This window comes from Rana temporaria, chromosome 4, assembly GCF_905171775.1.
Source record: "Rana temporaria chromosome 4, aRanTem1.1, whole genome shotgun sequence".
Taxonomy (NCBI): Eukaryota; Metazoa; Chordata; class Amphibia; order Anura; family Ranidae; genus Rana; species Rana temporaria.
In genome coordinates this window covers 2,463,702-2,481,450 of record NC_053492.1, presented here as the reverse complement: position 1 = coordinate 2,481,450, position 17,749 = coordinate 2,463,702, and the positions used below count along the sequence as shown (strand labels likewise).

Sequence of the window (17,749 nt, the reverse complement as noted above, 5' to 3'; positions counted from 1 at the left end):
CTAAACCTCACCCTGGAGATCATCTATCTACTGACCAGAGAGGTGAGGAGGATTTTGGGAGGTTACATGACATCACTCTTATCTCTATTAATAATATACAGACCTGACCGGAGAGGTGAGGAGGATTCTGGGAGGTCACATGACATCACTCTTATCTCTATTAATAATACACAGACCTGACTGGAGAGGTGAGGAGGATTCTGGGAGGTCACATGACATCACTCTTATCTCTATTAATAAAACACAGACCTGACCAGAGAGGTGAGGAGGATTCTGGGAGGTCACATGACATCACACTTATCTCTATTAATAAATCACAGACCTGACTGGAGAGGTGAGGAGGATTCTGGGATTCTAACATGATATTCCTTTTGGTTCCTCAATACAGAGATTTCCTCTTATGAAGTCAGGTGATCACATGACCATCACAGTGCCTCCATGTGACTCCCTAAAACCCGAGAGACACAACATGCAGAAGATTCTAGAAGTCACCAAGAAGATGATGGAGCTGCTGACAGGAGAGGTGAGCAGTGCCGGGAATTCTGGGACATTATCCAGTAACAGACAAGGGATGTGTCTGGATGGTGACTGTAACGGCACCCCAAATACGAAAGGAGTTAAAGCTGTTTAGGTTATTCCCTTTCTGAACACAAGGCAGCTACCGACACTTCACAGTCAGGCGATGAGATCCATAAGAATAATTCCCCCTCAATAACGAGACAAACTCTTGAGGTTTCTAGCAGATCTGACAATCTTTATTGAGAAAACCGGCTCTTATATACACCAAAAGAATACTGCAGTAACCACATGAACAATGACCCAAATCCACCCACAACATCACACAATGGCTACACAACGAGCCCCTGATACACATCACTCTGAGTGTCAACACACCCCCTAGCAGACAACAGGTGAGTTCATTAACTAATCCCCTTTAAGCAGCCTGATGCCTCAGACTTTCCTAGCCTGGCTGTCTCCTAAACTCCAATACACATCATCACAGTACTCCGTCTTAGGCCCCGTACACGCGGTCGGACAAAACCGATGAGAATGGTCCGACGGACCGTTTTCATCGGTTCACCTCTGAAGTGGCCTGATGTGTGTACACACCATCAGTTCAAAATCCGATCGGGTCAGAACGCGGTGACGTAAAACACATGACGTGCTGAATAAAACAAAGTTCAATGCTTCCAAGCATGCGTCGACTTGATGCGCGGGTTTTAAACCGATGCTTTTCTGTACTAACCATCGGTTTGGTCCGATGGGGCAGCAGTCCATCGGTTCAGTTTTGAAGCATGTTTAGACATTTTGGACCGAAGGAAAACAGACCGATAGCCTATACACACGGTCGGTTTGGTCCGATAAAAATTAACTTCGGTTCATTCTCATCGGACCAAACCGACCGTGTGTACGGGGTCTGACAATACAGGGCCAATTAGCCCAATCCACAAAGAGAAGGGGGTAGATTCACAAAGGAGATACGACGGCGTATCTCCAGATACGCCATCGTATCTCTGAGTATGTCTGAGTCTGAGTCTCGCCTGATTCATAGAATCAGTTACGCATAGATTTCTATTAGATCCGACCGGCGTAAGTCTCTTACGCCGTCGGATCTTAACTGCATATTTACGCTAAATCAGCTAGATACGCGAATTCACGAACGTACGCCCGGCCGACGCAGTACAGTTACGCCGTTTACGTTAGGCTTTTCCCAGCGTAAAGTTACCCCTGCTATATGAGGCATATATGCGGCGTACCAATGTTAAGTATGGCCGTCGTTCCCGCGACGAAATTTTAAAAATTTACGTTGGTTGCGTAAGTCGTCCGTGAATGGGGCTGGATGTCATTTACGTTCACGTCGAAACCAATACGTCCTTGCGGCGTACTTTGGAGCAATGCACACTGGGAAATTCCAGGAAAGTCAATCATGTCGGGTCAGGGTTAATTTACATAACACACGCCCACCTCTTCACAATTTGAATTAGGCGGGCTTACGCCGGCCTATTTACGCTACCCCGGCGCAACTTTCTTTTGAGAATACGGCACTTGCCTGTAGAAGTTGCGGAGGCGTAACGGAAATAGGATACGTTACGCCCGCACAAACATACGCCATTCTACGTGAATCTACCCCAAGATCTTTAGAAGTTAGTCTGGATTCATTAACATTACAACAGGCAGACAGATGGTTGAAGTTGAACCTATTCAATTAACCTGTTGAGTTCAGAATCCACAAATAGTAAACAGGTCTTTTCAGATATCCTGAAAGATATTGTTGATAATCATTACTGTCCCATCTCAGGTAGTCCAAGATATAATTTCTCAGTCATCCTATGAGCCCTAGTGGACATAGGATGATTTTGGACATAAGAGGGTCCGGGGAAGCTGAAACAAGGGTATCTCATACTTTTCAAGAGCTTCTGGGTTCCACGTTCCCTCCCGTTACAGTGACTGTATCATTGTGTGTGTCAGGTTCTTATAAGGTGTCAGGATGTCACTGTCTATTTCTCCATGGAGGAGTGGGAGTATTTAGAAGGACACAAGGATCTCTACAAGGACGTCATGATGGACAATCAGCCGCCCCTCACATCACCGGGTAAGAGGAGTCTTTATTGTAAAGGAGAGAGCAGTACGGAGGCTCCACCTAGATCCCCCATCATCTGATAAACACATAGAAACAATGTATTCAGTCAGTGTGTGTTTCCTACAAATGGATCCAGTAATGGGAACCCACCAGCGATGTCCCCGTCCTCTGTATTCCTGGGATTCTTCACATGAAGATCACAACTATGCAAAACATTATTAGGTAGAAGAATAACACTTGCTGATATTTTAACGAGAAGAACAGCCAAAGCTTGTTTGGCTGTGTTTTTCCTGTGGATAACAAGAGTGCAGTTTCTTCTGAACTACTGTGATCCGTTTTCAGCTGGCTGAGGTCCGCTGTTGGCTGACATCATAGAGTCGGCCCAAGCTCAGGCAAGATTGTGACAATAAAGTTGGAATCTACCCACATGCCTGGACCGGCATTCGGCTCAGTCTGTCAGTAAGCCGCTGAGAGCCCGAGCCGGACGCTCCCACCTTCTCCATAGCCCAGCGCTCCAGTGAATGTGGAGAGAAAGAGCAGAGAGCCGGTGACTAACAGTCACCGGCTCTCTGCTCACAGATCTATGAGAACTGAGTGATATGCGGTGTTCATTTGCTCAGTTCTCAGTGTCAGAGGCAGCGTGGACAAATGCAGCATCAGAGCGAAACTGCATCCACCTAGGTAAGTATGATTCTTAAAAAAAATACATTTCTTTTAAGATCTATACATTAATAGGTTGATTACAAACAATGTTTTATTATATCTTTCAGAATAGAACCCTTAGGGATGATAATATTGTTCTTAAAGAAGAGTATAAAGAGGAGGATGAGGAGTATGGAGTGATGGAGGAGTTTTCAGAAGGACACAAGAATATGATGGAGCCACCTAATACCAGGAACCCACCAGAGAGATGTCCCAGTCCTCTGTATTCCCGGGATTCCACACAGGAAGGTCACACCATCCCCCACTGTTACAAGGTTGGTGGCATCCAGAACATGGACTTGTTGAAGTGATGTGTTATTTTTTTTAAATATGATGTCACAATATTAAAGATTATGTATTACAGATTATCTTTTTTTATTATTTTCTTGGTTTAGGGTGGAGATCCAATCAATATAGAATTTGAGGTTAAAGCAGAAGAAGAAGAGGGGTATGTGAGGGATGATCAGCAGTCTATGGAGGAGGATAAAATAATGAGGCTAATTATAAAGGAGGACACTCCTACAGAGATCAGCACAGGTGGGTCATTAACACTAAATACATTCCACCACCCATACTGCTTACTGATTGGTCCAGAGTAGGGTGGGGACTGGGTGATATCAGCCTGTAATCCCCTGGTCACTTTTCTTGAGTTGTGTTCCCCGTCCTGTATTCCTGTATTTCTCTCGGATAATCTTCCTTCTCTGTGCTGCAGACACAATTTATGTCTCTAGACTGGATTTATGGAGATTCTGGGGTACAGCTGGCAGCAAAATGTTCATTTTCACTACAGGATAAATTCGACATAGGCACCTGAGTTATGTGCTTTGGGTCTTTTGCTTCATACCCGGGTCTAGCAGGATCTCTGACAGAACACTTGTGCAGTCTCAGGAGATGGGAGGTAGCGGTGTGGGACCTCTGAAACTTGTTTCAAGTAAACATTTAAACTTCCACTGATTACTGAATACCAATATTATGAGTCCTGACCCTTACACTGTATAATATATATTGTACATTACATACTCCTGACCCCTGCACTATATACTCTATGTTGTACATTACATACTCCTGACCCCTGCACTATATACTCTATGTTGTACATTACATCATTCTGATACTATATAGTCCTATCTTCTGTATCTTATACAATATGTTGTACATTACATAGTCCTGACTTCTGCTCTCTCCCCTCTACCCACTGCTATATATACACATAATATGTATTCTTTTTTGTTACACCCATTTCCTCAAGCTGGACATTTTATATCTGATGATGTGATTGGAGCACAGACTTTTACATGTTGATAATAATGTGATAACAACCTCAAATTTTGGAACCTTAAACAGAAAGTGATAATGAGGGAGGAGTCAATAACCCTTCAGGATCAGTCCAGTCTTCATCTTGGTTGTTCTCCCCCCATCCTCACTCTCTGACCTCTGGTGGGGCTCAGCCCTGCTGTTATTCATGACTAAATCATGGACTTAATAAGGAAGTGCAGGACTTCTTGTGTTGGGAAGATGGCAATGAGTGATAGAGGGAAGGGGGACACTCGTCCTATCATCCGCTCATCACTGTCACTCCTATAAAAGACAGTTCTCATTGTTTCCTCACTCTCTGACTAAGGTCCATGAATAAAGAAATGATCTGGTAGGAGATCAGAGGACCCATTTACTAGTTACCTTGAGGGGGGAATTGTAAGATCCTCAGAGACAAAGCTGCCTGATGTGGGCGGAGTCCTGGTTTAGGGGAACCAATCTGCTCATGTCTAGTAATAATCTTTGTATTTCTATTTTAGTAGATGGACGGGAGATGAGGAAAACCTCAGAGGATTGTCTCACTTTGTCTCCAGACTGTAAAGTAGAAGATGAGGACATCACACAGTATAGTCCAGGAGAAAACCCGACTACCTCAAATGTCCATCCGGCACCACACAGTGTAGATGGACCATCGTATTCCTCTTATCCTGAGGAACCTCAGACTGTGCGGGACGGCGCCGTCCTTCCAACAGAGAAGAGGTTTTCCTGTACTGAGTGCGGGAAATGTTTTCATTTTAAATATGATCTTAATGTGCATAAAAGGACTCACACAGGTGAAAAGCCGTATTCCTGTCCTGAGTGTGGAAAATGTTTTTCACAGATGTCCAATCTTTATAAACATCAGCGATCTCACACAGGGGAGAAGCCATATTTCTGTCCTGAGTGCGGCAAATGTTTTTCACAGAAGTCACATCTTTATGAACATCAGAGGTCTCACTCGGGTGAGAAGCCATATCCCTGCCCTGAGTGCGGGAAATGTTTCCATTCAAAATCCAAACTGAATGTGCATAAGAGGTCTCACACCGGGGAGAAGCCATATTCCTGTCCTGAGTGTGGGAAATGTTTCTCACAGAGGTCCAATCTTTACAAACATCTTAGATTGCATATGGGGCAAAAAATGTATTCTTGTCTAGTGTGCGGGAAATGTTTTTCACAAAAGTTCAATCTTTACACACACCAGAGATCTCACACGGGGGAGAAGCCATATTCCTGTCCTGAGTGCAGAAAATGTTTTTCACAGAAGGCCCATCTTTACAAACATCAGAGATCTCACACGGGGGAAAAGCCATATTCCTGTCCTGAGTGTGGGAAATGTTTTTCACAGAAGGCCCATCTTTACAAACATCAGAGATCTCACACGGGGGAAAAGCCGTATTCCTGTCCTGAGTGTGGGAAATGTTTTTCACAGAAGTCTGATCTTTGTAGACATCAAAGATGCCACACGGGGGAGAAGCCATATTCCTGTCCTGAGTGCGGGAAATGTTTTTCACAGAAGTCTGATGTTAACAAACATCAGAGATCTCATGTGAGGGAGAAGCTTCTTTCCTATCCTGAGTGAGGGAAATGTTCTTCACTGAAGTCCTATCTTCCTGTACATCAGAGATCCCACACAACCCTTGAGGTGTATTAGTGCCTTGAGTGCGGGAAATGTCTTGTATATGAATGTTGCTGGACATCACAGCTCTCATGTGGGGAAGAAGCACACCCTGATGTACACCTCAGATATACTCCATGGCTGATCTTCATCATGTAAGAAACAGTTCATATGTAGATCAGAGATCACCAAAGACATGGATGAATTGTTGTACCGTGTTGGCCATTGATAGCAGTAGAAATAAAAATTGAGTCATTACCTTTCATTGGCTGAGTTCATTTTGTGGTGTAAGATTTCATGAAAAGTCTTAGGGATATCTATGTGTAACCTGATTCTATGACGGCCGGACTCAGTGATACGACGGCGTATCAGGAGATACACCACCGTATCTCCTTTCTGAATCCGGCCCATTATATTTATATATTTTTACTAATTCAAGAAACAATGCAGGGCATGACGTATCTGAAGAAGCTTGTAAAATGATGAGGAGTTTATGGAGTAGGAAGTACAAAAGTCTTGAAAAGAATGCAGGTTGGATTGTGACTATAGGTGTGCCAGAGAATGGATGCCAGCTGACTTCATGTCAACCAAAGACTGTGAAGGACTTTTGCCTATATGCTTCAGTTTAATTCTCCCTGCTAGTAATGCTGTGTGTGTTAGAGGTAAAAGGTGATGTACCAGGCTGTTTAAATGTTAATGTCCCTTCCCCAGCCAGCTCCCTATTTTAAAGGGTAATTGATCTGTGTGTTGTGTGAAGAAGCCCTGTGTTTACCCTTAAGAGATGTGTATTGTATCGTCAGGCTAAATGATTAGATAAGTGGCTCATGTTAATTATTCTGATTGCTTCATTGTGGTAATTACCTCTTCGATATGCGGGGCCAAGCTGTCTAGATAACGTGGAAAACAAAAAAAACGCGCTACCACAACAAAGTCTATAGGCAGCAGCTAACGCGTGATAAACAGAGATAATATACAATATAGAAAAAGCCGCGCTAGATAACGTATTCTGTTACAACTAGTAATTAACTTCACTGATGTCATCTTCTAAAGAAATGTGTCTTCAGAGTCGGAGCCAAAGTGTCTACCTATGATCTGTATGGAAGGCCCCAGTGTGTGAAAAGGGGGTGGAGATTTCATTGTTCTTTGATTGAGGATTAGCTTGTAAACTGTATATAACTAGCAGCATGCTGCCATTAAAGGGTGTCTTGTTCCAGCAGTAAGCTTGGCTCATGTGTGGATTATTGGGCGATCCCAGGAATTTTCCTCCTCGTGGAATATTGGGTGATTTTCTTTATGGGAAGAAGGGAAGACTTGGACGGGGATACCTTCTACTACCGTCACAAAGATATCCTGAAAAAGCGGTTCCAAGAAACGTATTGAGAGGCGATGTAATGTTACTTGAAAGAGTCCGTAAGACAGGACTACAATAGAGTTCCAAACTTCACAAGCAGCTGTGACGGTATCCAAAAAGTGGTTTTGTGGAGATCTCTGGATCTATACGGCCCCAGAAGCAATTTAGGTTCAAACTTTAAAACGGAAAATTGTTATCAATAATCACCTTAATTTTCCTTTACTGGTCCTTCCTCACATGAGCGCACTATGGGTCCACTCCATATTTAACCCCCAGGACCACCTTCTACCAGCTTAATAAAGTTATCTCCTCCCTTCCCCCTCTTGTTCTTTGTGTTGCGGTGGCAGGCAACTTAGAGAGGAAAGGAGAATTGTGAAGACGGACCAGGAAAGGAAAAATACAGTGAGTATTAATTACAATGTTCCGTTTTCCTGGTTGTCCCCCCATCAGCACACTATGGGATATACCCTAGCCAATATAGGGTGGGAAAGAGAAGACAAATTTGCCAGATTCCATGCTTCACCACACTTTAACTAAACAAGGAAGATGATACCACTGCCGTTCCGAATAAAGAAGAACTAACATAAATTACATTGAATTTATAGCGATGAGCAAAAATCTTGCAAGAACTCCAGCTAGCGGTCCTGAATATGTCTTTAGCCGATACTTTTGCCACAGATGCCCATGAAGCTGCCATCCCTCTAGCCAAGTGAGCTCTGATACTCTGCAGAGAAGTAAAGCACTGTTGTTTGTAAACCAAGAAAATAATCTTTGTGATCCAGGTAGCCAGAACTCATGATGACTCTGCCTCCCCTATTATCCAAGGGAGGATAATTAGGTTCTCAGACTAGCATGTTGTTGTGCTTTTATAAGGTCATTTTTACCCGCACTTATTTATTTTGAATTCTTTTTAATGAAGATATTTTTGAATACAAGTCAATCCATATGACATAGTCTTTAATATGAAACTTATTCACGGAGACGTATGATCATACAAAATAGCTACATTTATTGGTTGACAAAAATATGAATATTTACATGAAATTAAAATACCAATTGCGTTACATGAACTACTTGAAAATCAATAAAAATACCCCCAAAATGGGCATGCAGTACATTTGACATTTGTGCCATGATAAATTCTCAGGGGCAGATCCACAAAGATCTGCCCCGGCGCAGCGTATCTGAGATACGCTACGCCGCCGTAACTTACTTTTTTTGGTTTGAATCCTGGAAGAATTTGCGCCATAAGTTACGGCGGCGTAGTGTATCTCTCGCGGCGTAACGGAGCCTAATTTAAATCGGCGAGTAGGGGGGCGTTTCATTTAAATGAAGCGCGTCCCTGCGCCGAACGAACTGCGCATGCGCCATCCCTAAATTTCCCGCTGTGCATTGCGCTAAATGACGTCGCAAGGACGTCATTTTTTTTACGTGGACGTAAATTATGTCCAGCCCGATTCACGGACGACTTACTCAAACAAATTATTTTTTTTTTAAATGATACGCGGGAACGACGGCCATACTTAACATTAAGTACGCCACCAAACAGCAGCTTTAACTATTCGCCGAAAAAAGCCGACTAGAGACGACGTAAAAGAATGCGACGGCCAGTCGTACATTCGTGGATCGTCGGAAATAGCTAATTTGCATACTCGACGCGGAAAACGACGGGAACGCCACCCATCGGACCCTCGAAGAATTGCATCTTAGATCCGAAGGCGTACGAAGACGTACGCCTGTCAGATCTAACCCAGATGCAGTCGTATCTTGTTTTGAGGATTCAAAAAGATACAATGAAACAGAATGCCTATTTCACACGTCCAACCGTTACTATACTGCAGGTAAGTAAGTGGTTAATAATGTGAAATACATTGGACGTTTGTTTTGTCAATAAAATTGGAACTATGCAAAAAGAAAAATATAATGAAAAATTTACTCTTTAGAGAAAAATCTACCAGTTAATGAGAATAAATCATAATTGCAAGATATTCAATATTTTAGAGAACAACATCAATACTTCAAGATTTTAGAGAACAACATCAATACTTCAAGATTTTAGAGAGCAATAATAGATTCAAGATAAAATCAAAAATTACATAATTACCCAATCCAAAATGGCTATTTCCTACTTGCAATTGACCAAAGTTAAATGGCTGAAGTGGCTTTCTATGGATCTTCATGGGATAAGAATATGTCCTCATGCATGGTGCTAGTGTGCCCCTCCCCGTCAGAGTCAGTCCTGAGTCAGCCCTCCATGGGTCCTTTTTCCTCCTTCAGTCATTCCCCCTTCTCATCTAATTTTCTTCATTTATGTACCCCTCCGGACAATAAGACTATAAAGTTATACTAAGTTCTGCCCAACCGGTAGATGTCCTTATCTACATAACATGCTTCTATATTTCTGTATAAATGTATATCTTTGAAAACAGTTTTTTCTAAATATGCACAGATTATATCTCTCAATCTACACAAAATAATTATTAATGTGGATACATGAATCATTTTGATATGTGTTCGATGAATATGTGTTAGGCCCCGTACACACCATAGAATCTATCCGCAGATAAATCCCATCGAATGGGTTTCAGTGGATAGATTCTATGGTGTGTACTGGTGTGTATTTATCCGCGGATATTTCCGAATTCCAGCAGATAAATATTTGTCGACATGCACAGAATATCTATCCGCTGGAATCGGATCCCACGGATGGATCCGCTCGTCTGTACAGACTCACCGGATCCATCCGTCCAAAGGGATTCCCCGCACGCGTCGTAATGATTTGACGCATGCGTGGAATTCCTTATATTACAGCGTCGCGCCCGTCGCCGCGTCATAATCGCGGCGACGGCGCGACACGTCATCGCCAGAGGATTTCAGCGCGGATTTCAATGCGATGGTGTGTACACTCCATCGCATGAAAATCCGCCGAAATCCTCGAGAGGATTTATCCGCGGAAACGGTCCGCTGGACCGTATTCGCAGATAAATTCTATCGTGTGTATGGGGCCTTACTCTAAGTACAGGTTAATTCATATCCTTTTATAATTACAACATATATTCTTACTTTTAATATCATGTGTATTTATAATGCAAGTCACATTTTATACATGATTTGGTTTGTTTATGGTTTGTTAAAATCGGACCTTAGACTGTCTCTTAACCACTTGCCGACCGCGCACCGCCGAAATACGTCCACAAGGTAGCTCTCCTAGGCGAGAGCACGTAATATGACGTCCTGTCTATTAGCCGCCACTAGGGGCGCGCGCGCGCACGCCCCCCGCTCGCCCCCGACTCCCGTGCGTGTGCCCGGCGGGCGCGATCGTCGGCGGGCGCGATCGCCGCCGGGCACACGCGATCGCTCGGTACAGAGCGGGGAACGGGAGCTGTGTGTGTAAACACACAGCTCTCGGTCCTGTCAGCTGGGGAAATGCTGATCTTCTGTTCATACAATGTATGAACAGAGGATCAGTGTTTCCCCTAGTGAGGCCACCCCCCCCCCCCACAGTAAGAACACACCCAGGCATACTTAACCCCTTCCCCGCCCCCTAGTGTTAACCCCTTCACTGCCAGTGGCATTTTTATAGTAATCCAATGCATTTTTATAGCACTGATCGCTCTAAAAATGCCAATGGTCCCAAAAATGTCCGAAGTGTCCGCCATAATGTCGCAATACCGAAAAAAAATCGCTGATCGCCGCCATTACTAGTAAAAAAAAATATTAATAAAAATGCCATAAAAATACCCCCTATTTTGTAAACGCTATAACTTTTGCGCAAACCAATCAATAAACGCTTATTGCGATTTTTTTTACGAAAAATATGTAGAAGAATACGTATCGGTCTAAACTGAGGAAAAAAAAAGTTTTTTTATATATTTTTGGGGGATATTTATTACAGCAAAAAGTAAAAAATATTCATTTTTTTTCAAAATTGTCGTTCTATTTTTGTTTATAGCGCAAAAAATAAAAAACGCAGGGGTGATCAAATACCACCAAAAGAAAGCTCTATTTGTGGGGAAAAAAGGACGCCAATTTTGTTTGGGAGCCACGTCGCACGACCGCGCAATTGTCTGTTAAAGCGACGCAGTCCCGAATCGCAAAAAGTACTCTGATCTTTGGGCAGCAATATGGTCCGGGGGGTAAGTGGTTAAAGAAGACAGGATAATAGCCCAGCTGTGTAAACAAATTCTTCTAAGGCCCCATACACACGATAGAATCCATCCGCTGAAAAATCCCAGCGAATGGGTTTCAGCGGATAGATCCTATGGTGTGTACACTCCAGCGGATCTGTTTCCGCGGATATTTTTCCCCTGGGATGGATTCCAGCAGATCAAATATTCGCTGACATGCTAAACAAATCTATCTGCTGGAATCCATCCCAACGGATGGATCCGCTGGTCTGTATAGACTCATAGACGCATGCGTGGAATTCCTTATATGACAGCGTCGCGCACGTCGCCGCGTCATAATCGTGGCGACGGCGCGACACGTCATCGCCAGAGGATTTCGGCGCGGATTTCAATGCGATGGTGAGTACACTCCATCGCAGAGAAATCCGCTGAAATCCTCGAGAGGATTTATCCGCGGAAACGGTCCGCTGGACCGTATTCGCGGATAAATCCTTTTCGTGTGTATGGGGCCTTAGGGACTCTTCTTGGTCAACATCATCCATTGTTTTTAGGACAGCTAGAATCAACATCAGTGTCTACTAAAAACTACCCCACAAGGGGTATATCTCTTCACTTGAAACCAGTTCAAACTTATTGTTTGGTGAGAAAGCTACTATCATTGTTCTAACTCTCAACCCAAGCTTGTAAACGTTAGAGATAGCTAATCCAATTGTTAATGTCTTGGACACTTGGAAAACATGTGTTAAGGTGACCACTCATAGCTCATCTAAGCGAATCTCACATTTCTGTCAGTAAATATTAAATGTATTATTATTATTTGCATCATAACCCACAACATGCTGGACTATGGGAAATAGATAGGATAGGGTGTTGATCACGTTGGGCTCAAGATGTGTTTTGTTTTTCCTTGTTCAGCCGCTGCTTAAAGGATTTTCCATATTTCTGACACTAGATGGCAGTTGGTCGTCAGAATGCAGTACAGAGAATCTTTAAAGTAATATATACCTAGTGTTAAAGAAGGAAAGCTTCATCTCTTCGGAGGTGCAGCTCTGCATTCTGTGGGGCAGATCCACATACATCTGGGCCAGGCGCAGCGTATCTAAGATACGCTACGCCGCTGTAACTTACTTTTGTTTGGTTTGAATCCTCAACGAATTTGCGCCGGAATTTACTGCGGCGTAGTGTATCTGTTGCGGCGTACGGGCGCGGAATTCAAATGGAAGTGATGGGGGCGTGTTTTATGTTAATACGTCATGACCCGACGTAAACAACGTTTTTTTTTTAACTGCGCATGCGCCGTCCCTGGGGTATCCCAGTGCGCATGCTCGAAATTAAACCGGAACCAGCCAATGCTTACGACGGTGACGTCATTCTACGCAAATTCCTATTCGCGAACAACTTACGCAAACAATTCAAAATTGTACGCAGATTATACTCGGTAGAACAAAAGAACTGGCAAAAAGGGGAAAAAGAAAATAAGATTGCTACATTCTTAAAGGAAGCAGAAATAGCGAAAATTGGACAAATGGAGGCAGAAGAGATGGATAGGCCCATTACGGAAAATGAAATTAAACTAGCATTAACAAGTACAGAAGCCGGTAAAAGCCCGGGCCCTGACGGCTTCACTGTGATGTATTACAAAAAATACAAGGAGATTCTCCTCCCAAAACTATGCCAGTATTTTAATGGCCTTGGAAGAGAGTATAAATTAAGTAAAGAAGCATCAGAGGCAACCATTACGGTTATTCCAAAGGAAGGTAAAGACACGGGAAGCTGCTCAGGGTACAGGCCGATATCTCTTTTAAACACTGATATAAAACTGTACGCAAAGGTACTGGCCGGAAGAGTAAGACAGGAAATGACAAAATTGGTACACCCGGACCAAACGGGCTTTGTCCAAGGTAGAGAGGGTAGAGACAATGGAGTAAAAACACTCTTGATACTCCAGAGAATGAAGGCGGTAGGGTCCCCAGGTCTACTTCTGTCGATCGATGCTGAAAAAGCGTTCGACAGAGTAGACTGGGGATTTATGTTGCTTACCCTGAAGGACATGGGGTTCGGACAGAGAATGATAGATTGGATTGCAGCACTTTATGTGTCACCCACAGCCAAAATAAAGATAAACGGAAGTTTATCCCAAACTTTCTCAATGAAAAATGGTACAAGGCAGGGGTGTCCTCTGTCGCCGCTCCTGTTTGTGCTCTCATTGGAGCCTCTATTGGTCAGGATCCGGAACTGCCAAGAAATAAAAGGGGTTAAAATAGGAGAGGAGGAATACAAACTTTCTGCATTTGCAGACGACGTCCTGTTCTATTTAGATAAACCCAAAACATCAATACCAAACCTATTAAACCTATGCAGAGAGTACGGGGAAATTGCGAACTTCAAAATAAACCTCACCAAAACGGAGATTATGAGTATAAATATAAGTAAATGGGAAGAGCAACTCCTCAAAGTGAAGTACCATTTCGCCTGGGTCAAAGAACTTAAATACCTAGGGATACTCTTAGCTAATTCTACTAAAAAAATGTATAAAATAAACTTCATCCCCCTATTAAATGAAATCAAGACAGAAACAAAAAGGGTGGAAAATAGAGCAATATCATGGATAGGACGAATCAATTATTGCAAAATGGTTATTATACCTAAAATCATATATAAATTTCAGATGATTCCCATAGCCCTCCCGAGAACACTATTCTCAGTATTAAAAAAATTAATTATGAATTACATATGGAAAAATAAGAAACATAGGATATCACTCCAGACCCTAAAACAACCAAAAAAAAAGGGGGGTTTAGCGGTACCGGATGTTAAAGGATACTACGACGCGGTGGTTATAACAAGGGTGGTGGAGTGGGCCAGAGCCAATAAAGAAAAAAGGTGGGTAAGATTAGAAAATGAATTAGCACAGGTGAGGTTGGACAAGATAATTTGGAATCCTCCCCAATTTAGGACACTAGATAAAAACGCACATGAAATAACAAAAAATGCACTTAAAATATGGGACAAGGTGTATAAAAAAATTCAGAAGGAATATAATTCACCTTTTATAGCACTAAAAAATAATGATTATTTTGCACCAGGTAAAACACAAGTGGGGGGTAATTGGATTAAACAGGACACTGTACAACTAAGGGATATAACGAAGGACGGCCATATAATAACACTACAAGAGTTAAAATTTAAAAATAATTTAATGGAAATCAATGAATGGAGGTATCAGCAGCTTAAACATTTTGTTCAGGATCTCCCAGGACCACTGAGAACGGGAGACCAGTTAACAGACTTAGAAAAAATATGTTCCACGGAAAGATCTAAAGGAACTACCTCAAAGTTATACAGAATTCTATTGAAGATAGATGAGCAGAATATACCCCCATTCATTAGAAAATGGGAAAGGGAACTGGGAACACAGCGGGATAGGGGCACAATAGATAAAATGTTGACTCTGACACACTCCTCAGCGGTAGATAGCCGTACTGCGGAGATGTGCTTTAAATGTATATCCGGATGGTACATGACCCCGGATAAGATAAAAAAGTATAATGAAGAACAGACAGGAGAGTGTTGGAGGGGATGTAAAACATCAGGAAATATGGCACATCTCTGGTGGGGATGCCCTAAGATCAAGAAGTATTGGGAACAAATTTTGACCTGTGTGGAAGAGATCACGGGGAAAAAGATAAAGATGGACCCATGGGTCATCCTATTCCATGGGGGGGAGGAAGGTATAAAGAGCTATAGGAAATCGCTTGTACCGCACCTACTCAACGCCGCTAAGAGACTTATACCAAGGAAGTGGCAAGAGGTGGAGTGCCCCTTAATCTGGGAATGGATAGATGCGGTTGAAGAAACATACAAAATGGAAGAACTAAAAGAGGTTATAGAAGGCAATAACATTTTACAAATCACGAAATGGAATAAATGGAGGACTTTTAAGAAATCGTGGAGTTACGCAGAAAAATTAAGGATAGATACTTAAAAGAGACATTAGAAGAAAATTAGAAAGAACTAGAGATATAAGAGATTGTTTAAGGTGAGATAGGGGGGGATGGGGGGGAAGGATTAGGGGGGGGATAATTATAATCACAAATACTTTGCGCCTCTTAAGCACGAGGAATGATATTAAATAAATAACATATATATACTTATATTTAAAGGAAAAAAAAAAAAAAAAAAAAAAAGAGGGAGGAAAAAAGCAAACTTCCACACAAAAGAAGAGACACTTATGATGCAAAACCAATATAGAGATGCAATGGGCTGGTACGCAGAACATGAGCATATAATGCACACTATATGAGGTTGAGTCTGAAGTGGATTAAAAAAAAAAAAAAAAAAAAAAAAAAAAAAAAAAAAAATTGTACGCAGGAAGGACGGCCATACTTAACATTGAGTACGCCTCAGAACAGCAGCTTTAACTATACGCCGGAAAAAGCCGAACGCAAACGACGGAAAAAAATGCGCCGGGCCGACGTACATTCGTGGATCGCCGTAAATAGCTAATTTGCATACTCAACGCGGATTTCGACGGAAACGCCACCTAGCGGCCGTCGAAAAATAGCATCTAAGATCCGAAGGCGTAAGAAGACGTACGCCTGTCGGATCAAGCCGAGATGCCGTTGTATCTTGTTTTGAGGATTCAAAACAAAGATACAACGCGGGAATTTTGAAATTACGCTGGTGTATCAATAGATACGCCGGCGTAATTTCTTTGTGGATCTGCCCCTGTATCTGTATTAGGGCCGAAACAACTAATTGATTAATCGACAACTAATCGATTATGAAATTAATCGATTACAATTTTCATAATCGATTAATCGGCCAGTAACATAATGGGGTTAAAAAAACTAAAATTAGCCCTTTATAGTACAAAAAAGCAAATCATCGCTACTGTAAATATTACTTTCACTGTCCCACAGTAAAAAAATTAACCCCTTACAGTAGCGATTATTTGCTCTTTTTTGTACTTATTTTTGTTTTTTTAACCCCATTATGTTACTAAACATCTCAGGCTGGAGTCACACCTCTGTTTTTTGGTGCTTTTTGCAGAAACACACTACAGTTCAGTTACATGTTTTCCTATGGAACACGTTCACATCCATGATTTTTTTTCAGCTGCTGCGTATTTGGAAAGGGCAAGGACTTTTTAACGCAGAATGGTGTTTTTCTTTTTTTTTTTGGTTCAATATACTTCAATGGAGAAGCTGCAGAAAAGCATGTAATGTGTTTTTGCGGCAATTTGTGTTTTGTAATCTGCCCAACAACAAATTGGCCCAATTTTTTTTAAATGCAATCTTTTTTTTAAGGCTATTATCTGATTAATCGAAACAATAATCGGCCAACTAATCGATTATGAAAATAATCGTTAGTTGCAGCCCTAATCTGTATAGATAATTTTGATGTGTTACATATTTTTCTATGCATATTTGTTTCTTTTACGTACCGGATCTGCTGTCAAGACCATCGGAGAATGGGGTGGGATTAGACAGTTAGAGAAGGGTGGTAAAAATGTCATGTATAATATGTGATATGATGATGTCTTTTGAAGATGTGTTCTATTGTTATACTTTGTTCCTTTTCCTTTCTCCCCATCCCAAATGTTTTGTTCAGGGTACCCACCTCTCAGGCTTGAGAGGTTGTTGTTTTTTCTCAGCCACTGGGGACAGTGTGTTTTTGTAGCGGGGGGCTGTAAGTAGCGCTGGTCTCCCAATGAGTAAGCGCTATTATAAATGTAGGAGTGTCTGAGTCATAGTTATTAGACTCTGTTCTGGCTGTGGTTGTGCTCGGTAGAGATTTTCCCTTGTTGTCTGTAGGTGGCGTTACCACTTGAGGCCCATGTTGGAATTTGGGCGAACCATGGTGTATTAAGTGACCCTTCTTGGCAGCAGCCCAGAGGGGGGATGGTGCACCGCTGTGCATGCTGGGAGGGCATTCTTAGGAGGCAGACGCCTTGTGAGGGGGGTTTGTTCCGTCCTTCGCCTCGTAGCCCTCCTGGCGCGAGGAATGTGTGTGTGTGAATTCAGCCCCGGGACCACGCTGGCCCGAGGCTGCATCGCCATTCAGTAGGCCCAGCTATG

General features: G+C 42.4%; 1 protein-coding gene across 1 annotated transcript in view; it reads right to left on the bottom strand.

Annotated features, from left to right (window-relative positions):
• Window positions 1-17,749, bottom strand: part of LOC120935220 (zinc finger protein 585A-like) — a 137,774-nt gene that overhangs the window by 40,518 nt on the left and 79,507 nt on the right. Inside the window, exon 8 of the mRNA XM_040347387.1 lies at window positions 4,086-4,093. Coding sequence (XP_040203321.1) covers window positions 4,086-4,093 — 8 coding nt within the window. The remainder of the gene's footprint in view (window positions 1-4,085; window positions 4,094-17,749) is intronic.